Source organism: Brachyistius frenatus, unplaced genomic scaffold (genome assembly GCF_029030835.1).
Source record: "Brachyistius frenatus isolate BFR_SWC_R1_liver_20210118 unplaced genomic scaffold, ASM2903083v1 Contig_29, whole genome shotgun sequence".
NCBI classification, from domain to species: domain Eukaryota; kingdom Metazoa; phylum Chordata; class Actinopteri; family Embiotocidae; genus Brachyistius; species Brachyistius frenatus.
In genome coordinates this window covers 354,303-380,454 of record NW_027210628.1, presented here as the reverse complement: position 1 = coordinate 380,454, position 26,152 = coordinate 354,303, and the positions used below count along the sequence as shown (strand labels likewise).

General features: G+C 40.6%; 2 protein-coding genes across 6 annotated transcripts; one reads left to right on the top strand and one right to left on the bottom strand.

Annotated features, from left to right (window-relative positions):
• Positions 1–46: 46 nt before the first annotated feature.
• On the top strand, positions 47–1,632 carry LOC138621191 (small ribosomal subunit protein eS27-like). Of its 2 annotated transcripts, none has more exons than XM_069699043.1 (4): positions 47–196; positions 616–724; positions 832–942; positions 1,050–1,632. In XM_069699043.1, the coding sequence occupies exons 1-4, from the start codon at positions 182–184 to the stop codon at positions 1,076–1,078; spliced, it is 264 nt and encodes an 87-aa protein (XP_069555144.1). In that variant the 5' UTR covers positions 47–181; the 3' UTR covers positions 1,079–1,632. The 2 variants fall into 2 exon arrangements, with proteins under 2 accessions (XP_069555144.1, XP_069555145.1); XM_069699044.1 differs by having other exon boundaries at positions 54–187.
• On the bottom strand, positions 1,366–24,709 carry tpm4a (tropomyosin 4a). 4 transcript variants are annotated; one of them, XM_069699033.1, is made up of 9 exons: positions 24,473–24,701; positions 22,376–22,501; positions 7,599–7,732; positions 6,733–6,850; positions 6,528–6,598; positions 6,365–6,440; positions 5,160–5,222; positions 4,352–4,421; positions 1,366–2,748 (listed from the first exon to the last, which is right to left on the bottom strand). In XM_069699033.1, exons 1-9 carry the CDS (start codon positions 24,584–24,586, stop codon positions 2,666–2,668), a joined length of 855 nt encoding a protein of 284 aa, XP_069555134.1. In that variant the 5' UTR covers positions 24,587–24,701; the 3' UTR covers positions 1,366–2,665. The 4 variants fall into 4 exon arrangements, with proteins under 4 accessions (XP_069555134.1, XP_069555133.1, XP_069555135.1 ...); XM_069699034.1 differs by lacking the exon at positions 1,366–2,748 and adding an exon at positions 2,786–3,616 and having other exon boundaries at positions 24,473–24,709; XM_069699032.1 differs by lacking the exons at positions 22,376–22,501; positions 24,473–24,701 and adding an exon at positions 17,377–17,963.
• Positions 24,710–26,152: the final 1,443 nt, after the last annotated feature.

The window sequence follows — 26,152 nt, the reverse complement described above, 5'->3', positions numbered from 1 at the left end:
GTACTGTCTATTTGCACCTCCCTTAAACACAGAAACCCCGCCTGCTCGGTGTCTGTTGGTACTTATATCTAAACGTTTATCAGACCTACAACAAACTGGTGGCGCACTTGAACGCTGATCCCACACTAATTACGTCGTATTTGCTTTGGAAGAAAAACCTGGGTGATCTGAGTAAAACAAAATGCCTGTAAGTGATGTATGGTTGTTGTTTTTTCTTCTTCTTTTTAAAAATCTCTAGTTAGAAATGTTTGGACCTGAAGAACAGTTCTGATTGGCAGAAAGCTGCTTGAATAGTCTTGAAGTGAGAAATACAATATAATAATATATAAAAATTAAGGAATGAAAATAAGGATTAGAAAGGCTTATAACTGCACGGGGATACGGTATTAATTTTCCACAATATGGTAATACAATGTTATCTGTACATGCAGTATAGACCTGTTAGGAGTAATGTCTGGACTTGTCTGGAAATGGTTGTAAACTTCTTAGTAGTAAATCATTCACCAGATTGTAGGGTGAGTCAGGCTATAACACATATTGTTAAAGCTGTTATCACGTCACCGGTTAAATTAAAAACAGGACTAATGTTGAAGATTGCTCTGCTCTCTGTTGCAGCTGGCTAAGGATCTGATGCACCCCAGTTTATTGGAGGAGAGGAGAAGACATAAGAAGAAGAGGCTGGTGCAGAGTCCCAACTCCTACTTCATGGATGTTAAATGCATGGGTAGGCACTGTGGGCCCATACTGCACCACACATCTCGTTTTAATTTGATACCGAAAGCACTTTTATGTTATGTTGCATATTCTCATTTATCTATAAACACTTCCCAGGCTGCTACAGGATCACCACCATCTTTAGCCATGCTCAGACAGTGGTACCCTGCGCAAGCTGCTCTATAATCCTCTGTAGGCCTGGAGGCGGGAAATGCAAACTAACTGAAGGTAGGGAGAACCTCACAAACTGTTATTTTATTTTGAGACAATTTAGTTCAGTGTTGAAGGTTTTTCTTGCAAAGAGATACTGAAATTATTGATTTTTGCCCATCTAGGCTGTAGCTTCAGAAGGAAACACTCATGAACAGTAATGTGCTGAAACACCCAATGACAGGCAGCAGAATGGACCGCTGAGCCACTCTGTCGTGAACCCCCTCTATTTATCTTTGTCTTGATCTGGCAGAGTGAAATCTCCCCCCCAAGATTAACCAAGAATCATTTACATGCATGCACATTCCTGTGTACTCTGAATGAATTATAGAAATGTCAGATGAAGACACGATGAAGCACTTAATGTAAATTGACTTTTGCTAGTTTTGTTGCACGAGTAAAATCAGTTTCATAATCATCAAAAAGTTAAATGAGTCATGATTTCTGTAAAACATTTATTAAGTTGACATGGAGGGGGTGGTGAATGAAATTTTTCAAAATAATGGTCTCGATCAAACTTGAGGCGCTTTCCACGGCCACGGTATGAGATGAAACCACGATGACCATCACAAACAGAAATAAAATATTTGAAGAATTAATTGTCTGTGTTATGTGTGTTCTTTGGTCTTGAGAGTTCCCCTGGCAAAAACGAAGTGGTGTGGTGTAAATGAAAAATAATAAAAAAAAAATAAAAAAAAAAAAATCAAAGCAATAGAACTTCTCACATACCTAACATTATTCTACTATATACAATAAGTATCCATGGTTGGTAAAACTTGACTGAGCTTCCAGTGGTTTGGGGTTTAGCTCGCTCATGTAATACAATATATTGTAAATCTAGTACATATTGGCTACATCAAGGCATATTGTTGGAAATGATCCAGATGTTATCAGTGGTCAGGTCAAACTTAAGGAAGGTACTACAGACACTATTCAGCTCTCAGGTTCTGCAGATTCCCACAAAGAAAAGATTTGATGTCAACCTCATGTTAATCAGAGTTTGGCCAAAGAGATGTCAAATTTTAACTACATGTAAAGAAATCTAAAGCCACTGAGCAGCATGTGCCTTGATTGTTTATTTATGAATGAGACCTTTCCATCGGGCCACCTGTCCATCGTGCTATTTAAACACTAACAGATTTTACAAGGTACTGCTGAGAGAGACGGATTATTGAATCTGTTGATTTACAGCCACCTATAATGGTACAAAATGATGAGAAAAAAAAAACTGTTGACTAACTTCATATCACCACTGGGTGGCACTTCAGAGCCACACTAACTCAGACTGAGCAGAGCCCAATGCCATCTGTAGCCTATGTATAAAAAATATTCAGACAGAGGCAATAATGTATGTGCGCATAAAATGTAAGATTGAGCCAGTTTAAGTGGTTGAGTGACCAAATCTGAGGTTTCTTTGGGCGAATGTACTGCCAGTTCTTACTAAACAAGTGGTCAAAAATCATTTCTGGAAAGACTTTCTGCAATCACAGCTGGAGATAAAAAAAAAAAAAAAAAAAAAAAAAAAAAGAAGCAATGGGTTCAAAAATGATTTCCCATCTTTTAAAAAAGAAAAGAAAAACAAAGTTGCGCCTTAGAAAAAAAAAAAATTAAGGGACAGGCATTAAGTTAATCCCCTTTTACTTGGGAATAAAGATTTTACAGCTCAAAATGCGGAATGGAGTCGAACGTTTAATGGAATGTTAAAGACGATCTCATCCTCTCCAGCTTCCTCTCTGTGTGTTTATAAGCTGTTCAGCTCCTGCAGGGTCTGGTCCAGGACTTTGTGCATGCCCAGATTCTCCTCTTTGGCATGTGATAGTTTCTCTGGAGAGAAGAAGAAACGTGACATGATGAACCCTCAACCACCAGCTAATAACACAGCTCATGTCATGCCAATTTAATGTCCTTAGAAGGTTTGTCAAACAGCCTCCAATCGGAAAACTGCTCAGTGCTGTTTTACTGGACAGATGTTTTGTATAACTACTTTGGTTAAGTTGTGCCACAAGCAAAAAAAAAATTCAACCACAACACAGTGTCTTTCATGCATAAGGTGCTGACTGCTAGAAGACAGTCAGTGGAAGAATACAGTATGGATTTTGTAGAGGACTGGTGTGCGCTGCACTGTGGAGTCATTAGAAGATCCTACTTTGTGTAAATAGTGTTTGTATCAGTAAGAACACACATATCAGAGCCTCTTAAATTTGTTAGATTTAAACCCAGGGTTGTTAAGGGTCACAAGGGATTGCAAACTGTATTAATTCACACCAAAACCAAAGTCTCACCAGAAGAGCTCACCTTGTATGACTGATAATCAGATGGAAAATGTGCAGTAGCAACCAATTGTACAATAACAAACTGTTTCTTGATTACATATTTGAAATTAAGTACTCAGCTGAGGCTACACATTATATTTGTACTATTCTGTTTTACTATTTTACACCAATAGTCAAGAAAAGAGACAAAAGCTGCAAAGTAGGAAAAAAAAAGAAATTTAATTAATCATTGTTTGCATTGGAAGATTGGCAGAAGGCACATATGATCCGCAGAGAGGAGATGAAGAGTCAGAAAAGACAGAGGCACAGTGGAGGGGAAGTGAGAAGCAAAGATGTCTACAGAGATGTCATGTCATTAAGGGCATGGTCCAGCTCCTCGCTAATGGCCTTGTACTTCAGCTTCTGAGCATACAATTCATCTGGAGGTCAGAGGTCGACAGGAAGTACAGGCAGGTGGCAAGGACAGCAGCGACACAAAGAAGCCAAAAGCGGGACGAGAATGAGAGACAGATGGAGGCAAAGAGCAGAGGGAGGAAGGAGAAGACAAAAAAAAAAAAAAATAGGTCAGCCTTTTTAAAGATGCAGAAATGCTTGGAAGAAAAGAGTGATGCATATCTAATTCAGCTTGCAGCTCTTTTGCTTTGTGAGCTTTAAGCATTTAAGCCCAATGTCTCATAACTCAGTTGCCGTTCATCAACTAAATAATGCCGACCTAAAAACGTGAGCACATTCTGTCCTCTTTGCAGCGCGGCTGACATGAAATATTTGTCCTTTGGAAACAAGGGTATTTTATTGGTTTGTCTTCGGTGAGGAGTTTCCAAATGTTTGGTAAAGAATTCCTTCTTTTCCACAGAAAATGTTTCCACTGATGCTGAATTAGGACACTCCTTCAGGGATCTGTCTCAAGTTGAACTAAGTGATTTTGCACGTTCATGTACTGGTGGTTCATCAACAAACACATCTCCTAATTTACTGAAACTGAATGCATCGTTAGGTGCAGATCATCTGTTGTTTAGTTGAAAGCTAGTCCCGCTATAGTCTGCATGAATATTTGTCTTCATGTTGCGTTTAAAAAAAAACGGCATATTTTAGCACAACAACAAAAAAAGCTGTAAATCCACAAGATGTTAATGCGAGTGTTACTGATCTCGTACCTTCCAGGTCATCAATGGACTTTTCCAGTTTGGCCACTGTCCTCTCTGCAAACTCTGCGCGGGTTTCAGCCTGGCAAGAATTCAGACACAGTAAGTCAGCAGCTCTCAAAAGAATCCAACATGCATAGAATAATACAAAGCCTTTATGGGGTTTCTGAGGGTATTATAAAAATGACATTTTCATATGTAGGTGCATTCACATATGAATCTGATACAGAGCTGCTCAAATTATTTCCTACAAAGAGCCAACAACTGATCTGAATGGAGAATACGTTTTTAGTCCCTCTCTAAAATGTGATAAATTTTGCACAAAATGGAATATTATAAATCTAAAATAAAATGACAGAATAATTATAACATCTATCTTTAATTTGCTCCATAGTAATTGTATTACTGTGCAGAAGCTATTGTCAAAAACATAAAGCATCCATATGCTTCTTTTTGGGTAACTATGCGTGAGCTTGTCAAATGCCGTGGCGTGCCAAAACAAAGAATGTGTGGGCCCCAATTTGGGCAGCTCTGATTTAATAAAACAACAAGCTAATATCATCAACTCGTGGAAATACAATGAGAAGTGGGCCATAAAAATGGACTGTACGGTCACTGTCCATTTTTATGGCCCATTTTTGGACATACATGAAGGTCCCTTGTTGAATTTGATACACAGATGGTGAATTGTGATTCTAGTCCTTGTGTCTTTTTAAAGTTTCATAATTCATTATTTTTTTACTATTGTATATTTACTGTACTAAAAATGTACACTATTTGCTCAAATATACCAAAGAGATTCCTATAAACAGCTTCTCACCTCCTTCAGTTTGTCAGTCAGAACTTTGATCTCCTCCTCGTACTTGTCTTCTTTTTCTGAGTACTGTTAACAGACAGAAAAATAAGGAAACAACATTAGCAAATTGGTGTCAGAAACATAAATACATACTCACACTTGCATAATGTGAACACACACACACACACACACACACACACACACACACACACACACACACACACACACACACACACACACACACATTATCATCCAAACATTATATTTTTGCTCTATGATCTTTGGTGCCACTCCCTCTAAAGAATGAGTGTAAGACAGGAGTTAGAGGCACGACACAGACAAGGTGTTGGCCTGGCCTGGGAACAAGTTGCCAACTCTAGCAGGTCTGACTGAACAAAGCAAAGGCACAGCAAATATTACCAAAGGAAAAGTGGTCATGTGGTAAACCTGGCATGCTGCTGTGCTGCATGTCTGTGCCTGGGGAGGAATGCAGATAACAGCAGGAATGTGCTGCAGGTCTCTACTAGCTGCTGGTTCACATTTATCCAAACACCTCATAGGGCCATTAACTCTGCGTATCAGTGGCTTATTTGTCATGTGGTGGATAAGTCATTGTGCAGGCATATATTTAAGCAGCTGCCTATCAAAGGAGTTCAGGTCTTGAACTCCTCCTTGTGTTTTCATCCTAACCCAAGGGGAAAATAAATGGCTGTGTTGTAAACACAGCCTGATGATAGACAATTATAATGGAGGTAGTCCGAAACAATACTTTGGTGATGTGGTCTCCCTCCCCAAGGGTAGCTCTCCCAAATTACTGTCCACTGAGCCATGGGAGCAGCTCAAATGATAGGATACAAGAAGATGAGTGTGTGCTGGGTGCCAGACCTGCTGTTCAGTATGTATCGTTGTATATTTAGGTTGTTTGTGTGTGTGAAAAAGGACAAATGCAGCTTCATAAACTGTCAGTCTGCTTTGCCATAATAGGAGCTATTATAATAAGAGAATGAAGTTTTACCACTGATGCATTTTGACAGGCCAAAACATTGTGAGAGTCAGAGAAAGCATCTGGACTTGTCAGTACACTTGACGAACACGTCACATACTTATCTTAAACATTACTGGGGGAAACATGAAAGTTTAACATGTGGAAAAACTCCACAAATCCGGCACCTCAGAAAACTAAAACAATAATTACTACTTGTAAATGTATTTCTGATATTGCCTCTCACCTTCTCAGACTGGGCTTCTAATGACTTCAGGTTGTTGGTCACATTTTTCAGCTCCTCCTCCAGATCACTGGCTTTACTGTGGAGAGATACCGGTGCATACTTGATGTAAGAGCGAGAAATGAGAGCATGTGTGTATTTTTGTGTGCGTGTTTCTTTGGTTTACCATTCTGAGAGCTCGGCCCTCTCCTCAGCTCTCTCCAGCTCTCCCTCCAGGATCACCAGTTTACGAGCCACCTGAGACAACAAACATTTTAGGGGGAAATTATTAGAACTTAAAGCATGAATAAAATCAGAAAAGTAGGTAGTTTAAGATCAAGTTAAGGAATTTCAGTCTTTCGCCTGACTAACTCACACTGTCAGAGCCTCACCTCCTCATATTTACGGTCCGCCTCCTCTGCGATGTGTTTGGCCTCCTTCAGCTGCATCTCCTGAATCTCCATCTTCTCCTCGTCCTTCATCGCTCGGTTCTCGATCACCTTCATCCCTCTGATTGGACAGAATAGAGTGAGAGAGAGAGAGACAGAAATACATAAATTTAAGTTTTTATCAGGCCATTAAGTTCTTCCTGATGAAGGCGTATGTAGGTCACATCACAGTCATTTTTAATACATATTGCCATGGAGAATAATGTCACTGTAATTCAACACAAACTGGCCCCACCAACAGCTCATGTTTTGGATCTCTATGCTGTCCTTTTCTCTCTCTGCTCTCCTCTCACCCCAACCGGTCGAGGCAGTTGGCCGCCCACCTCTAAGCCTGGCTCTGTCGGAGGTTTCTACCTGTTGAGAGGGAGTTTTTTCCTTCCCTCTGTTGGAGGTTTTACCCCCTTAAAGAGGAGTTTTTCCCTCCTAGCTTATGTGGGAATTGTTGAATTGTTGGGTTTCTCTGTATAATGTTGTAAAGTTATGCTATAAGAACTTTAATGTGTTAAGTGCCATAAAATATCCTGTGTTGTAATTAGGCACAATATGAATAAAATTGAATTGAATTGAATTGAATTGAACTGAAACCCTACACTGTGCTTTGGATGGTTTTGAAGAAGCTTTGCAATTTACATTTTGGATTGAGACCATATGCCACCCATGCAATGACCCTTTCACAAGATTTAAGTACAATACACCTGAAGCATCCACAGAGCACCTGTATGTAAACACCACAGAGACCAATCAGCGCCTCTACTACACGGTCTTCTTTTTCCTGATGCTTCTTTTATGTGAAAAAAACAACAACTGACCTCTCGCTCTCATCTGCAGCCTTCTCCGCCTCCTCCAGTTTCTGCAGCGCCGTGGCCAGTCTCTCCTGGGCTCGGTCCAACTCCTCCTCCACCAGCTGGATCCTACGGTTTAGAGCTGCTACATCACCCTCTGCCTGAGAAAAAAAAAAAAAAAGGAGGGGAAAGAGAGAACTTTAGCCATTCATTCAACTTTAAAACATCCAAGCTGGTCTCTCCTCCCCCTCTCCCACCTGCCATAAAAAACGAAGAGAAGGAACAGACACAAAGAGGGCATTAGGGGGGAGAAAAGTAAAGAGTTCAACAAATAATATGAACAGAAACTGTAACATGTAGACTTTTTTTTACTTATCTGTGAAGCAAAATCAGTTTACTTTCAAATTAGTGTAAAAATGAACACTGAACAATGTATATGAAGACAAAACCAAGCAGAGTGACTCAATTCTTTAAAATGAAAGACTGTAAATTCAGATTTTTTTTTTATGTTTAATTTGTAAGGTTTGCACAAATCTTTGGAAGGTCGTGTTGAAAATGTAATGAGAAGACCAAGACAAGATTCAAAGTTTATCGAGGAATCAGGTGTTCCCTGGTGACAGTTCGATGTCCGGTCTACACAGGCTGTATTTCCTTGACAACTACCGCAATCACGAGTGTCTGATACGAGGGAGTGTACCACAATGGTCACTGACCGAGTTCCTCATCTTATCAAAAGTTTCCACCAAACTGAGGAGTCATTTTTAACCACTTCTGTTGTAAAGAAAGAACATTTTAAAACATGATTATTTATTCTAGGAATACTCAGTAATCATTTAAAGGCCATTTACCCTCTTAAAGGGCGTTTTCACACTCTCTGTTCCCCTGCTTATACAAAATAAATACATTACTGTATAGTTCAGATAAAATTTTAAAAAACGTGAGTATTTTTAGTGTTTCACCCATTTTTATCATTGGAAAGAAACTATGCGTCATTTTGAGGAAGAGGCAACTACACAAACACGTACAATGTCCGTAGAGGACTCTTATTCTGAAAATACCTCTGATAAAAATATCTAGATACAATCACCTGAATGTAACCATAGTGCTGTGACAGGGAAATAGTTTTGCCATCATCATTCCGTCATGCTCATCCTCAGTCACTAACAGACTGAATCCAATTAAAGAACTGCAAGTGAGCTCAAATACTACAGTACAGAACAGTAAGTGAGATTCTGTAATCAGTTCATCATGCTCTCTGGGGTCGCTCATGTTTCACAAATCAATAGCTGATGAATAATACGTGAAATGGAGCCAGCTGGAGGTCCTCTGAGAATCTTCTGCAGCAGTGGGGCCTACCTGTAATAAACTGTCTCTGATGAAACACACTGCATCTGCCTGGAAAATGTAATCCCCTTTAATATGTGAAGACCGCAGGACTTTAGATCTGAATGAAACTTTTAGAAAAACTGAATTTCCGGTGATGGTGAATGGAGAACTGGGTCAAGTAGGTAGGACAAATGAGGTTCTTCTCATCTGCCCTTGGTAAACAAAGGCAGAGAGAGAAGTAAAAGAAAGCAAACAGACAACTATACAAGAATTTCCTCTGGAGGCCAGAGTTTATCCAAACAGCATTTCCGAGGGAGCCGCATTCAAACTGAAAACCAGTCCAACGCAGTGTCTTAATACAACACAAAGAGGCTGTCTGCTGTTATAATCTAAGACAACTAAAACAGCGACATAACTGCACTTCTGAACTGTTAGAAACCTTCACTGACACCCACAGTACTCACACAAGTTTACACCCTACTCTTAAAGCGAAGCAGCTGGGGATTTCTTAAACAAGCAGACTTTATTCTGTGTGCAGTTGCAGCGCTGCAGTTAGTAAGTCAGTGACTCATTACCCAGTCACTCAGGTCACTCAGTCCAGAAGTCAGTTTGCCAGTCAGATCAACAGTCAAAGTGTCTGCCATTCAGTTTACAGGTAGGTGAGTCGTTCTGCTAAACATTCAGTGAGCTAAAAGCATGGAAAGTCTCTTTCATGGATTGTGAATGAGAAGGAAAAATAACACCACAGAGAAAGAGAGAGAACTCAATGAAAAGGAGTTATTAGGTCTGTTTATGGTGAGAATAAATAGACTTTCATACCAGTCCAGACTTCCATTCTGTCATAGACTCAATATTTCAGGAAATGAAAGCATGGTTTCCTGCTTGTGGGCAGCTGCCTCAAAACTTTTTTCTTAAATTCTCAAGATTTTATCCATCTTGTCTCCATCTCATCTTAAACTGCTTACTAGCCAGTCACTCTTTCCACCGCTCTTTCTCCCTCCCTTATATTATTTTTCGTCCTCTCCAAGGTCTCTTCCCTGCTGCACCCAAAACTGACAGGGGAGGCTACTGATACCAGACAGGAAATGTCTGTCTAACTATCGCTGACGTGTCTTAAAACAGCCAGCACTCAACAGAGGAAAACCTAAACCAACACAGAATGAATGAAAAATCATAAATCGCTCAAAACATCTTGAAATCTCATTAGCAGTGTCTCTTACACAGGTCTCTATCTGTCGACACTACATCTGGCTGGTGAGAAATGCTGCACAGAATTCAACCTGGAGCCTGAAATAACAGATATCGTTACTTCCTGTGTCCTGAATGAAGCAATGTGCTGTGAAGAATACCGTCTGCACACAAACAAACATGCTATTCATGTGCTTTAAGGTCAGCTACACTGGCACATCAGACATTGTAAGGCACTTCCAGACACACACATGCTTTGCAAACATGCAAACCAGACACTCATTCTGCCAATCTCCAACAAATACACACACATAATTACCAGCAAGCAACTGGCTTGCTGTAAATGTTTACTGTCAAGTAACACACAAACACACAAACACACAAACACAAAAACCAAAGCCTTTGCAAATTCCACTGTGGTGGTCGTTTATCTCTGGTTACAATCGAATGTGTGAAACCTGGTGCCTTATCTGTCATCAGACTTTCACTATCAGAGAGGGGGGATCCCCGTAAAGACAGAGAGAGCTTTGTGTCAAGTAAAAAAAAGCTCATGTGCGTGTACATGCTCTCATGCCTCTAATTCGTTGAGCCGTGACCAAAGAAGAGAAGAGTTTTTCCAATAAATCCTGAGGGTACTGCAGCTATATAAAATCATTTAACCAGGGTTGGTGCAGCTACGAGAATAGCAACACAAGCCAGGTGAAAATATGCAGAGGGTTTGGATAAAAATAATAAACATAACATTACCATAGTTCACAAGGAGGGTTAGGGTTAGGGTTAGTTAGTGTAGCTAACTAAGTGGAATGACAAACCTTTATTACAAGAATAGAGGCCAAAGTCACTTTACAAATGAGGATCTTAAAAAAAGGTGACAGGAAGTCAGCTGCCTGGCACCTTCATTTCCTCCCTTTGATTTTTCTTTCTCTCAGAGCTGGTATTCTCTCTCCATCTCCCCGACCATGCCCCTTCCTTTAGCAACCACTTTACATTCTCCGGCTGCCAGGGACACACACTGCCTTATATGGTAAAACAAACTATGGGGAATGTTTGTGGTGGAGTGTCAGAAAGATTGTGAGGCAAATGGGCATGGGCGCAAGCACACACACACACACACACACACACACACACACACACACACACACACACACACACACACACACACACACACACACACACACACACACACACACACACACACACACACACACACACACACACACACACACACACACGCACACACGCACGCACATGCGCGCGCGCGCACACACACACACACACACACACACACACACACACACACACACACACACACATACACGCACGCACACGCATGTTCAAAAGACAAGCATCATCGTAGCTTAATATATAACACCAACTTTCTAAGAGGGGGAACGGTGTCAGTAACTGTTGTCCACTTAACAGCACTCCTGGACCAGTTCCTGCCCTGCTAACAGACATTTAGCTTCTTTAGATTCTTACAGCTTCATCCTCACGCTCATATCTGTACACTAAATTTCAAGCTACCCCTTGCAGCATGTCAGTTTAAAGACAGGAAACAGGGGAAATATACAGCCATGCTCTGTCCGAAGAAATGTGCTTGCCAGCCAAACACACTATTTAACACATTATATCTTATTTGTTTAATCGCCACAATAACCTAAGTGTAAGAGGGTTTAAAAGAGCCTTGTGGTCTACAAACATAACATGTTAATTAGGGAGCTTATAGGGGCTGATTTTTGGTAGATTAAAGGAAGTTTACTGGCTGAAGCCAGTAGCTGCAAATGTACCGTGCAAACATGACAGTGCTCTTGATTTTCTCATTTAAAGCTCAGCAAGAAATCTGAGTGCATTTCCCAAAATGTTGAACTATTCCTTTCACAGCCTGTTCATCAGTAAGTGACACAAACCACAACACGTTGGAATACAAGGTTCTCTGATTGGTTGACGGCTTAATACACATTTGCCTCCACAAAGTAAACAGTCTCCAGCCTGACTTGAAGATACGGCACAGTTCTGCTGGGAGTGATATGAGAAATACCTGAGTGTATTAGATGTGTTAGAGACAGGACCAAGGACAAGTGAAAGAGGAATCTAATTACTGGCTGATTCCAGGACAGTGGGCTAATGAGCTGCACAATGCTGTTGGGGTTCAGGGTAAGTTATTCCTGACACAGTTGCTCACTACTCTCAATGTGAAAGTATGTGTGTGTGTGAGAGAGACAAAGAGTGTCAAAAAGTATGTAATCTAATCCTATCCTATCTGGCATGCAAACACAGCAGCATGAAGTATAAACCAGTCATTCATGCAGTATGATATGTAAAAGAAGGTCATTAACCACACAGACAAGCATCGCAGCGATATCTCACTGTGCTCAATGTAATTTGCCACCATGTACTCGGACTTTCTGAAGGATCTCTTCAGCTTTGAGTCTTCAGCTCAATGTGTCTAATCCTAAACAGAGGCTGATTGCAACCATTAAATAGTGATTTGCCCTTTCAGGAATCCACAAAACTTGCAAGGAACCAAGATTTTTCTTGAGATGTGACAGAACTGAGAGTTTCCCTTCTTGTACTTCTTTTGGTGGATTTTGGACTGATTTAAATACCTGCAGGTCAAGTAAACATCCTAGCAATAAAACTGTTTATGCGTTTGTTTCAAGCTAAATGAGCACCATTTCCTCCTCCTTTCACCAACACACAGGCAGCACAAAACTTCACTGAACTGCATCACTGAACCTCCAAGACCCAGTGGACTGCATTTAAAATGGTTCAAGTTCAAACACTACTGCATGCAATATAAATGCAACATAAAACTCTATTATTCACATTATAGCATATTTAGCTTTGCTAGCACTAACTGCTTGAACGAGATACCGCAACCTTGGCCTGCATAATCAGCGAAGCCACAAGCCACTAACATGGGAGTGTTCCCCTGAATGCCAGGGACTGCCAAAAAGTATCAGCATGTGGCAGTTATATTGGGAAAGTTGAGCTATTCCCAGGGAGAAGGTCCAAACAAAACAGTCAAACCAGGAAGTAATTCTTTCCACAGAATCTGGTGGAGACCGTTGGAGGCCAGGCAGAAAACTCCACAGCTCAGAAGCTCACTACAGATGACACATCTAGCTGATGTCGACAGTTGAGGAAAGTTGTCCTAATAACAAGCATTTTTCTGAATAACTTCCTGCAATTGACTTCCAATATGAGCTGTAAGTGCGGTGAAAAGAGTGCAGTATGTAAAAACAACTTCCGTGTCGACCAAATTCAATTTAAATGTAATTACGGTGCTTCAGACACAAAAACAAGGCAGCAGACATATTCTATATATAGAGACAGACAATTTGAGATCAATAGCTGACACGCATTGCTATAAAAAAAAAAAAAAACATGGACATTAAAGAAGTTTTAAACTGTCACTGAAGTTGTACACCACTGACTGGGCTCAACATTAAGTAAGAACAAAAAGTCCACCACACACTAATCTTCCTGTTGATCAGGGCTGGAGCTGAGGGACAGGAAGTGTTGGGAGTAGAAGCACAGGAAATGCTGGACCAGAGTCGGCAGGCGACATCCTGGGAGGGACAGTGGTGGGAGGGTGTGTGGGAGGATACCTCAGTGAAGGTTTGCGTCCCGCTTCCCTTTTTCATTTAGTTATAGAAATAGATCTGTACACTACAAATTGCATTTCAGCATGCTGTGTGCTTAAACACCAACTGTCAACATGGTAACTGTTTGTTGTGTGTTGACAACATGACTGCACTGAGCACAGCTTAAAAAATTTCAAGAAAAGAAACAGATATTTTAAATTCTGTACTTTTTATGTATCCTATCGATCATTTAAATAAATCTATATTTAGTAGAAATATGTCTGACAGAAGCAGAAGTGGTCTCTCAAATGTTTTTCCAAGTTATAAAAAGCAGCTAATCTGGTTCATCTGTGCTGCTCACACAGTTTACAGGCTCAGGAGCAAAGTAAATCTGATCATATTTGACCTGACTCTTAGTTTAACTGCTGTGAAAACTGAACAGCTCGTTGAGAATAATGGCTGTAAATATAAGACATCTACTGAATGCATCAACACTGTCTCGTCACCGTGATCTGACAGAGCTTTAAAGCATTACTGAATAGTTGAGTAACATCTCCAGAAGTGTCAAAAGCACATGCAAAATAACATGAAGCAATTACTATTATTTTTAAGTGAGAGATGTGGCCAGTGTTTCTCTATTGCCTCCACATTTTCACATTCATTACGCTCAGCAAGGTTCCTGTTTTGATCTCCCTGTGCTCTGATGAAAAGAGTTTTTGTGCTGAGGAATAACTCCAGGTCGTCCTAATTATTCACATATGGGACCACACTAACCTCGCCACACAAATGCATTGCTCTGTTTGACTTTGAGTGCACATGGAGGGAGAGATGTGGCATCTGAAACTGCTTGTACATGCTCAGTCTGAAAGGAATGAAATGGAAAAATGTGTTACAAAATGTAATACATCAATCCCTAAGATAAAGGAGAACTGTAGCTCTCCCCCCGCTTTGAGCTTTGATAAACAGTATAAAAATACTATAATGTAGCAGTAAGTAGATAAGGTCTTTATAAGTATTTATTGGTGCATCTGACAATAACTTGAATTATATTTGTGAAGCATTCATAACTGGATGCTGGTATCTAAACTGACAATGGATGGCAACATAATATGAAATAGTTGCAATTATGTAAAGTATTAATGCTCGCAGAGGTTTCCATTTTATAAAGTAAAGTACATTCATACGATATGACCTTTTATTTTCTAACTACATTAATTACGTGTGCTTTAAACAATTTGTTCTGGTTATACTGCTTATAAATGTCACATGGACCATTTGTAATGTAATAGCTCTAAGACACAAATATAAATTTGCCATCCAAAACTCTGATGGTGCATGTTATGTCTCTCTCTTTTCTTTTCTTTTTAATGGTGGATATACATCAACAATAAACTTTTTGATAAACAATTTTCAATCTGTAAATTTAATTTTTTGTTCACAACTTTGTGGCTCTTAGCAGTTAGCACGTATGCCTTACATGTGATTGAAAACACTAGCTACCCTAGCTGTTTGTTTTAATTTTACAAAAAAAGAAGACAAATGAATACACTCTGCCAGAAATCCTACACAATGAATTTGCCCATTTGCTTTTCACACTTCAATGTTTTACATTCAGTGTATGCTGCAGTTTAGACATACAGATTTCACTGAACAAAACACTTATTAGCCATTATATGAAGAACAGATATCATCCATCAAGCAATCCCTACTAGGGCTGCCAATAACGATTATTTTCATTATCAATTATTCTATTGAATATTTCCTTCATAAAAATCAATCAGTTGTTTGGTCTTAAAAATGACAGATAATGATGGGAAATTTTGACCAGTGTTTCCAATAGACCAAGATGCAGCCTCAAATGTGTTGTTTTGTCCTGACCAACAGTCAACAAACAAAAAACATTTAGGTTATTATCATGGAGGACTGAAGGAACCAGTAACTATTCACATTTAAGACTGAATGTAGCTACAAGAAGCTGAAATTTAGCATTTTTTCTTTAAAAAAAAAAATACACAAAACAATTAAGCAATTATCAAAATAGTTGGCGATTAATTTTTAGTCGACAATCAATCAACTAATCGATTATTGGACTGATTGTTGCAGGTCTAATCACAGCATCCCCATACTTTGTGTTCAAGTTACAATGCTTTATATCACAATCATATAGCAACAAACAGACAACTATGAAATCAAACTTGCTGTACTTCTTTTAAAATAAAACGTACTGATGTCAGTATGTAAGTCCATATCAGAATGATTAGCCACAAGCAAACGCCCACTTGTCCAATTAAAAAGGTGCCCTGTTACCTAATAGGCAGTCTGTAACAAAGGGGTAAGTCCTACAGCAGGCCTTCTCCTTTCATGGACTCAGCTTCTATATCTTTACAGCCACACCTTCCCCACCCACTCTCCTTGAATCTCTCTACTTCTCCTGTCATTAAACCAGCTCCTATGCAAAGGATATGGCACCATAAGCCATAAAGCAGCACGTGAAACAAGTCAAGACTGTTACTTAACTGTGCAGCTAAGCATTTTTTTGTTGCTCCAGCCTATATATTTTTCTTTGTGAAGTCATTAAACTCAGAGAGAGGCAGGTGACAGACATACATCCAAGCATCTACACATTTGTGGAATTTCAACATTGATTTGTGCTAATTTCAGCCAAAGTTGAGCAGCCATTGCTGAAACTGTTGAGAAGTGTTAACTGTGTGCTGAGAATAGGGTTGTAACTAACATGTCTTTTGCTGACTTTGACTGATTAATCTACCAGTTCATAGTCAGCAGACAACACAAAATGCTCAGAGGGACATATTCAAATTTCTTGTTTTGTCCAAAACCCAAAGACAATCCGCTTACTACCACAGACGACTGATAAAACCAGAAAATAATCACATTTTTAACAACACTAAAGCTTAAGTGATAATCAGAATTCTTTCTTCTGTTGAGTGACAAGTTGACAAAGTGGCTAATCTCTCAGCTCTTGCTAAAAATAGCTTCTTTTTTTTTTTTCCATACTACTCCTCTGAATCCCTAATAACAGAGGAGGCACACTTAACTCTGAGCCCTGCATTTTCCTATCATCTGTGGAGGCAGGGAGGCCTGATGGCACGGGCTTCAACCAGACAGCTGCTGCAGGCAAAATACAGTTTGCTGAAGTGCCACTTCTTGATCTATGTCAAGATCTATGTCTTGACATAAGAGTGTGAAAAGCTTAGGTTCACTATATTGTCCCAATAATTTTGTCAAATCCCTCAAAGCTGACAAAAACTGATTAATAAGTACTTACAATTCTAATTAGCATAAGAGTAATTTCTATGAACAATTAATTCTGTCGTTAATCACACAGATGAATTAAATTGTGCAAAATATATCTCCAATGCTGTCTACGTAGTCCACATTATTCACTAGTTTTACAACGGCCTGTAAACCAGACACCACTGAGCATGCGCAAAGACCTGCAGGAATCCAAACTTTTTTTCATTTGAGACCAACGCCTTGCATTGTGGCACAATCACGCCCGCGAATGAATCAATGACATCAACCGAGCTGAGACCCTTTTTTTTTTTTTAAGAGCCTGAGAGGTGAATAGGCAGAAGTTAACACCACCTAGTCAGCCTGACACGTGAAAAGCGGAGCGCAGCGGTGAAAGAGGAGGTTTTATGAGCGAGAGAAAGATGTGGAAAAAAAATAGTTGATTGTCTCACTTTCTCTCGGAGCTCCCGTTCACTATCCAGTTCTCTCTGTAGGACCTGAGCCCGGTCCTCTGCGTCGTCGGCCTGCTGCTGCAAACACTGAATCTTCCTCTTCACAGCATCCAGAGAGTTCATACCTGCCATTGTTTACTGATTTCTTACTTAATTTAAGATTACACGTAGAAAAAAAAAATCAGTTAAGACTATCTGTGGGTTGTGCAAAAAAAAAAAACAACAACGTATGCTACTGATTCCTGCTTGTTTGGTCTATTCAGGATATAATAAAAAATAAAAATGACTTTGCTCGTTGATTAAAAAAAAAAAAGGAAAAACAAAATCGATCTCCGTCCGGGGCCAAAGTCTTTGGAATGTAAAAGGAGTCGTACAAGTGCAGCGAAAGTTATATAACAAGGAAGTGTGAGTGTCCTGGTGTTCTCCAAATGTTTCTTCTGCTCTGCTGGAATGAAAAGCTCATGGGCAGTATTGGAAGTTGTCCTCAGGAATGTGCGTAGCAGTTTTGGTCCGGACACTTGGAGTTTGAAGAGGATTAGAAAAGCTGAGCGGAGAGGAGAGCTGAGAGCGCCAGACTGTGTGCGGGAGGAGGAGAGAGATGATCGGGACGATGAGGTCAGAGAGGGCGGGGCGTGTGTGTGTGTGTGTGTGTGTGTGTGTGTGTGTGTGTGTGTGTGTGTGTGTGTGTGTGTAATAGTTGATCCCTGTGACCGATGTGATCACGGCGACGAGCAAAAGGAAAGCAAGGATGAATTACTTTCACTTATTGTAAAGGCACAGTGCCCATTGTTTAGTTGTCACACACAAACTTCAGCAAGTCCAAACTTGATTTGACAGTTAAATTTCCCCTTACAGTCTTATTGAATGTGGAGCTGGAGGCCCTATCACTGGCCCCACAACCCTGGATCCAACCTGGCCCTGATGAAGGGTTTGAGTGTTTCCTCTCCCCCCCCCAAAAAAAACAGTCAATTGTATTTAGTCACTGACCTTAAATAAACATGATTAAAATGAGTGCAGTTTTGGAAAATACCCTGAATTAAGGTATCAAAATCTGTTTCGGGTAAGTCAGCGTTGTGTATCCCTTTCTGAGTGGTCAGATTGTGCTGCATGCTACACACATTATCAAATCTTTGGCTTTTCTTGGGAAATATTGGAGGTCATAGTCTTAAAACGCTATTCAGATAAAACAAAGGGACAATCACTTTCCACTCATCCTCTCACCAAAGAAACATAACAGGTTGATTCCCACTGACTCTCAAAATGACACATTATGGCATTTGAAGCGCCCTCTATAGAAACAACATGTTCTCACCTGAATGACAGAATATATCATTCGACCATTGGACAGATTAGGCCTACCAGACCTTTTGTGGTCAAGGCCACAATGATAAGCGTGTAATTAATGTTGTAGCAGTCGCAGTTTGATCACGGTTTATATCAAAACAACAACATTTGTTGTTACGTTACATTGTGTAAAAAAGGTCAATGCTGACTTTTGTTTTCGGTCTCCTGGGTGAAAGTCAGTCCACCCAACCACTGGACCTCCTCCCTACACAGACTTGTCACTCTTTATACTCCATCTGACTTCCTCCTTTGCTCCACTAGAGGTTTTTCACTTCACAGCAGCTCATAAATATTCAATCTGTGACAACAAATGGAAAACAAAGAGGCCCTAAGCTGGAGTAATGATACAATATAAAAATATTTCGTTTTTAAATTCAGTGCATTATTATACTCCAGGTTTGTGGCTGAGCAGTTAAGTTTTTCTAGATGCATTGTGCATCATTTTACATGTACACATGCCAGACCCTGTCTGGTTAACAATTGTGGTGAGCTTTGTAATATTGACTGTATTTCAAATAAAGGAGCAAACAAACATACTCTCCCTCCTGCCCGCTCGAAGATGATGTGCATTGTGTGGGTGTAAATCAGATTTATGGTCCATCTTCCATGTTTCGCTGCCAGCCCTGCCTGTGTTTACCCTCATCTTCTCCTATTCACACAGTCAGCCTGAGAGCAAACACGTTGGGTGGACTGACAAGTCCACCCAACAGCAGATTTCAGCTCAAATCAGGTTCAGCTCAAATTTAGTTCTGCTGTTCACAACAAGAGTCAGTCTCATGTGTCGATTGAGCCTTTCTCTCTCTGATTTGCCCCTTACACAGGAAAAGCTGGAAGCATTGATTTCATTAGACACAGGAGTGTGGGGCTTTCTGTTTGCCTTGGCTGCATTCCTCACATACCAGAGCCCCCCCCTGCCTGCTCTCCGCTTTCTCCTCCGGCTGGCAACCGCAGACCAGCTTTCCTCCTAAATCTGCAACTGTTGCTGCTGTGAGTAGAGTTATCATTACCTGCACCAAGACACCACCTTTAGTTTTGTGCATCCTGTTGTAATATTGCAATCTAATTTTCCTAAAGACAGGCTCTCTCTGGTTTCTTGAGCTATAGTGAGGAATAGTGATGACCTAAATATCACCACTGCTAGGTGCCCTTTTTTTTTTTTCATGAATCATAACCGAGTGCTTTTGGACTGTTGGCTCACTGTTCTGCTTCCCCATTCACTTCCAGGCCTCCAATCTGGTGTGAATTCAGATGTGTAATGACTTGACTGCTGCCTCTAATAAGTGACATGTGGAGGGAAAGTCATGGAGGTGGAGAGGAGCAGCTTTACTACTCGTGATGTTGGTGTCATTATTACAGAACTTCACTGTAAATGTAAATAAATTTCACAACCATCATCTATTTTTTTTTTTTTTTTACCAAAGCTGGCATTGCTTGAGTTCCCTTTCCACCCACTACAGGACACCCAAGAGTGGACGCTACACCTAGTCAGGCTCAAACCACAACTTCAACAAGTATGTTTTCCAGGGGCCCACTTGACCCACTTTACATGTGAGGCTTCTCAGAACTGTTCTCAGAGTTTATTTAATCACTGTGTGAGGATAATCCAGCATGTCTCAACCTCCAACTCTGTGTCTCCAATGCAGGCACTTCCCTTCCCTTTGTGTAGTACAACCCTGCATTTCCCTGGGATATCCTCCATGAAACTCAAACAATACCACATCTTGGTGGAAGGTGGGTGAGTTTTTTCTGCATGACACTTTTCTCTCTGGGGTCGATTTGCTTTGTAATCTTGTTAAAATGACTTCCTGGATTCTGACTTGTTGTTAGCAAAATTTTATTTTATCTTTATCTTGGACATAATTAATTTCCTAGAACTTTAATTGGCTCCGACTTCATCTCTTTCATTCTTTCCCTCTCTCTCACACACACAACAGCTATGCAAAGAGGAGTGCCAGAGGAACAACCACTGACAGATATATAGCCCTGTGGTTTGCGGTGTTGGCAACAATCTAAAACATGACCTGCAGCTGATTAGCCACAGGACTGCCAGTTTTAATGTTCTGCAACATTTACTGAATAATTATTTGTGTACACAAAAATGTTCTCACAAATTTGAAAATAGTTTATGAGATTCACGCAGGATTCTTCAGTGATGGAAAACCTATTCAGATCTTTCCTTAACAAAAAAGTAACAACGTTTTTTTTTTTTTAATAACCCTATCTTCATGTCTGCTTGATGCCAGCGGCTCAAAGCTACATTAAGGCCAATTCTTGGTTTCCACATTTGCTGACCAATGCAAACTTTGAACGCGGACAGTGGACACATGGTGCTATTCAAACTACAATTTAAGGTATGCGTTGGTCTGCTACGTAGATGCGAGTTGCACAGTAGGTGAACATAGCACAGGACAACTCAGAACTTCCTACTTTGTTTCAGGACCATCGATGAAACGCATGTAAAAATCAAAGCACCTCCACAGTCGAGCCGATTATCTCTTCACTAAGGTGGAGGTGGGAGCCTTCGGTCATGAAAGTGTTTGTGGCATTGAGGGGAGTTTAACGTCATCTGTGTGCTTCACTCTTTTAATGATTAACCAAAAAGGATGTGACACAGCAAATGTTAAAAAAAAAAAAAAAAAAAAAAGCTTCTTATAGAGGTTAACATCCATTGTGTTCCTGGCGCATTCGTAGTCGGAGCACTTGGAGTGTGTACAGTCCACGAGGTTACAAATGTCGGGCCAAAGCATGGACCCTAATTATTAACTATAACCGTAGTTATCACATTTAATCAAATGTAGTTGATTAAACACAATGAAGGGGTATAGAATGGAAAAACTCAGGGAAGGTACAAGTACCTCAAAATTGTACTGATGATGTACAGTGTTTGGGTATATATTTAAGCCATCTGTAAAAGAGTGAAAAGCAAAATGACATATTTGTATTTTTGTCACACTGGTGTCATATAAAGCCTGCATCCATGCAAACTGTAGTTGTTGTCCAAACGAACACAACATACATTTAAATAAGTATAAAGATCCCTGAGAAATGACATGAATGTATGTTAGACCTGTAAGATGAAAACCGATGTGTTGTGATAATGCTCTGCTCTGGTTTGCTGGTTTGCAGGACCTGAGTGAGTGTGTGTGTATTCAGTGTGTGTGTGTATGTTTGGGTGAGGGATTACAGTTTAACCATGTGCTCATCTTTCAGGAGTGGGTGCACAGGAATGTAACAGTCGTCTCTGAAGTGCTCCAAATCATTCGCATTGGATCAAAGTGAAGCCACAGCTGGAGCAGGCTTAGAAACAGTCCAGTGGTGGAGTAATGGGCCGTAGTTTTCACGAGTGCCATGATAAGGTGTGTGATTGTGTGTGTGTGTGTGTGTGTGTGTGTGTGTGTGTGTGTGTGTGTGTGTGTGTGTGTGTGTGTGTGTGTGTGTGTGTGTGTGTGTGTGTGTGTGTGTGGGCACGCGTGTGGGTCACAGTCAGAAAAACAAGTAACTGATGACAGTAGAAGAAGCCTCTTGTCAATATTCAGTCTCTCAGTGTGAAACAGTGCTGCATTGTTATTTTACGTTTCATTTCACCTTTTCGATCAGGTGATGTGAAACTGAGTAGACTGTGTTCGTATGTGTGAGTGTGCGGCCCGTCACTCACGTCGGCAGCTGTCTTCTCAGACAGTTCCAGTTTCTCCTGAGCATCTTTCAGGCCCTCAGAGAATTTGTCCAGTTCATCCTCTGTCTGCTTCATCTTCTTCTGGAGGTCCAGCAGCTCTTCCTCCATCTGCAACAGGAAAGACTGTTAGTTCTATTGTGTTCTACTTTTTCACCCAACACATCTCCCCACTTTACCCCGCTGGGATTAAAATTGAGTGTGAGATGCCGTCCTCGTTACTGCTAACGTACCTGTTCTGTTCTTTTCTGTTCTATTCTATTCTATTCTATTCTATTCTATTCTATTCTATTCTATTCTATTCTATTCTATTCTATTCTATTCTACTCTACTCTACTCTACTCATCCAAACTGTTTTGACAGTGTTGGGTTGTATAATTTCGTGGCCTTTGTCAGAACACCGACAGAATTATTTGTTGAAAACTTCTCTTAATTTAGATTAATATCACTCTAACAAAGATAAAAGGATTGTTCTGAACCATTCATTATTTTTACTCTTACAACTTTCACCAACCTTAAAAAAAGACTATTGAGTAAAATGTTGGATCAGATCCTTATAGTATTTTGTTTTGTTATTGTGTTTGTATTGTGTTTAACTAATGGCTCAGTCTGACAGAAGGTTGTTGAAGCCGAGGTGTTTAACGTCAGGCGGCTGATAAAGCAGCGGTGACTGATTTGAGAGTCTAATCGCGTTTATGATATCTGGGAACATTTAAACGGTAATGGTTTACTATCAGTCTCCCCTGTCAAGAACGCTGCTATGCAGAGCCTAATCCTCTTTCTAATACACATACACACATGTGCACACTCACAGGGTTAAGTGCTCCCCCAATCAGTGTTCCCTTCTGAGCCCATGAAGTACATCTGATAATCCAGCTGAATTCCTCTCTGCCATTTTCTCCTGGTGTCTAAAAAATACAGCTGTTATCTGTGAGAACACAGTCGCCTAGAACCAAAGGTCTGATATGTGTGTGTTTATTCTCCCATTTGTGTGACTACATGTGTCTGCATGCTTATTATGTGTGTTGTCTCCTGTGTGTTGGATACACCTGTCAAATATGCTTCATGACGGACGTTCACTCAAACAGATAATCCATTAACTTTCTTTAAACTGTTCCATTGGGGGGTGGATGTTACCAGATTTTCCTCTCATGAAGACCGAATCCTGATCCTGGGTGGTCTCACCTGAACTGGCTGGTACCAATGTGAGAGTTAGTGATGACCTCTCTTAGATTTCTCTTTGAGCCTCAATGTAAATAGCTCTAATACTACTGTTCCTGTTCAGCCTTTTTAGTATTTGTGGATTGTGCTTTTTATAAAATGGTGCTCTAACTTTAGTTTGCTGCCATAAAAACCCATGTTTATGTGATTTTGTGCATCAATTAACCTGCATGATCAAAGTTTGTGTTTACAGTTTGGGATGCTTGGATTTGTTCTTCCACTAATGGTAAACTTTAGCTGTAACTGCATTATTATGTCATGCAACACAGAAACTAAAGAGAGTGTTGCCTCAGCTTTTAGAAAACACTGAGTTTGTGTGTTTCATTTATTGTCACAAACATGTGTTAAATTTGCCATTCAGGCTCTGAGCCACTGCCAAAAAACACTCCCAGAACGTTCAAACATTTCCCAGCAGTGATAAGTAAACCAGTAAATTGGCTGAGGAGAGTAATATAAATAAATGTGAGAGGTGTTTACAGGCTGTTTCCTTCAAGTTATGTCTGGTATGGTATCAATGTTGTGATTAGCTTAAGCATTGGATAAAGAGAAAAGCCTTTAAAGAAAAGCACATGGGCTCGTCTTACACTGTGAGTGTGGTTATTTCTTTTTACATGAACAACTTTTTAATTTAAGATCTATGTACTTCTCCAGTTGCAACTAAATAGTGAGTCCTTAAACTAAAAGATACTAATTTGTCTACTGCCCATCATTTTAACCTATACATGTTAAGTAATATACATTTCACATTTAGGTTTTTCAAAACTAACCAAGAGCCCCCTCCTCTAAATTCAATTTCTTGCATATACACCAGCATCACTTGTGACCCATCTGTCTGTCTCTGTCTCTCTCTTTCCCCCCCACCTGCTTGCATTTGTCCTCTGCTGCCTTCTTGTCCGTCTCTGCCTGCTCTGCCCGGTCGATGGCGTTCTCCTTGTCCAGTTTCAGCATCTGCATCTTCTTCTTGATGGCCTCCATGGTGGCTGCTTGTTCGGATTAACTGCTCAGAGATGTTGAATTGCACTTTCAAAAAGTCTTGCCTCCTGTCGTGTTGAGATGGAGGAGGTTCAGCCCTGCGTGCACTACTGGAGAGAGCCAGAGTCCAACAAAGCTGCAGAGAAACAGAGACAGACAGAAAGGGCGAGACAGAGGGAGGGAGACAGAAAGCTGTGAACAGAGATGAGGAGCTGAACCCTATATGGGTAGTTATTTAAACTGCAACAGAACCTGCCCCCAGTCTCTGGTGCCCCCTCCTCCTCCCTTGTTCTCACCCTCCCTCCCTCCATCCATCCTTTCTCTCCATCCATCTCCTCTCTGTCCATTCCTCCTTTCATCCCTCCGCTCACCACTCTGCGTCCACTCCATCCCAACTCCCTGACGATGACTCTCTCCGACACGTACTCCACCCTATCAACCCCCCCATCCAAGCTCTTTCTGAGGTATGGTCTGGCTGCTCCGCTCCTGTCGCTCACTCTGCAACCGTGGCTGATCTCCTTATTTGGATTGCTGTGTTTCCTCACAGAGGCAGAGAGCAGACGGGCAGGTCCTGTTTCCACATTTAACCTCCTGTCAATGGCAAACAGGAGCTCACACTCGAGGCCTTTAAGAGTGTGTATATTAGACAATGAGAGAGAGACATTTAACATAGAGGGAGGGAGAAACTTAGAGATACATAAAAGAGGATAGAGAATGTAGGAGGTAGAGTTCCCATGTTGTGATTATGCTGTCATCAGAGGCATTAAAGTTGGAGGTGTTGCCCTCTCCGAGTCCACTATTATATTGAGGAGACTTAAACTAGTCAAACAGAGACTCTGATGCTGTCTGAAAGAAAACTATAAAACTAGCATGGAAAACAAATGCAAACAAAGCTACTTAAGGATTATGAAATGAGTCATATTTTTTCAGGGATTCGTCTGTGTCATTCAGTCATAATACTCTGCAAGGTAGCATGAAGGTAAAACTTTGACACTCTGAAAATGTGTGCCTCGATAATGGAATCACAAAGGTCCTTTTAAGTCCTTAAATGTGTCAGAAGTTGCGAGAAGATACAAGACACTTTGTGAAATTTGAGCTCTGAGTTCTGCGCACCTGATATTTGAGTTTGATGAGTGAGGGATGAAACCAGACTGAGAAGTAGAGTTCACGTGAACAATGGAGACCAGTGTCCACAGTTGCTCATAGACAGAGAAGTATGCAGGAAGATGAACGGCCCCGAAGTGAGTGCACCTGTGAATATGAATGTGGGCACACACGCAAACGTTGATTTGCATGGACACATAAATGTGTTCCCCAGGACTGGATGGCACAATTTTAGTCAACCTATTGTCCTGAAACTACAGTGGCACTACGAGTCAAAACACAACCGTTCACAAAACACAACAACAATTCACAACACTTCTTGTTTATGATTGGACAGAACTCAAGACCCCTTTTCTTTCCTTTCAGATTATGTACTGGTGCATGTAGTATGGAACATACTACTTCAGCATAAAAATGTGCCTTGAACTTTGACCCTCTTGGTCATGTCCGTCACAATCCGCGACA

Coding starts and splice junctions, on each gene's coding strand:
- LOC138621191 (XM_069699043.1), top strand. Junction 725..831: donor CATGGATGTTAAATGCATGG/GTAGGCACTGTG, acceptor AACACTTCCCAG/GCTGCTACAGGATCACCACC. Junction 943..1,049: donor GAAATGCAAACTAACTGAAG/GTAGGGAGAACC, acceptor TTGCCCATCTAG/GCTGTAGCTTCAGAAGGAAA.
- tpm4a (XM_069699034.1), bottom strand. CDS start 24,586: ATGGAGGCCATCAAGAAGAAGATGCAGATGCTGAAACTGGACAAGGAG. Junction 4,422..5,159: donor TGACTGACAAACTGAAGGAG/GTGAGAAGCTGT, acceptor AATTCTTGCCAG/GCTGAAACCCGCGCAGAGTT. Junction 3,617..4,351: donor GTCCATTGATGACCTGGAAG/GTACGAGATCAG, acceptor TCTGACCTCCAG/ATGAATTGTATGCTCAGAAG.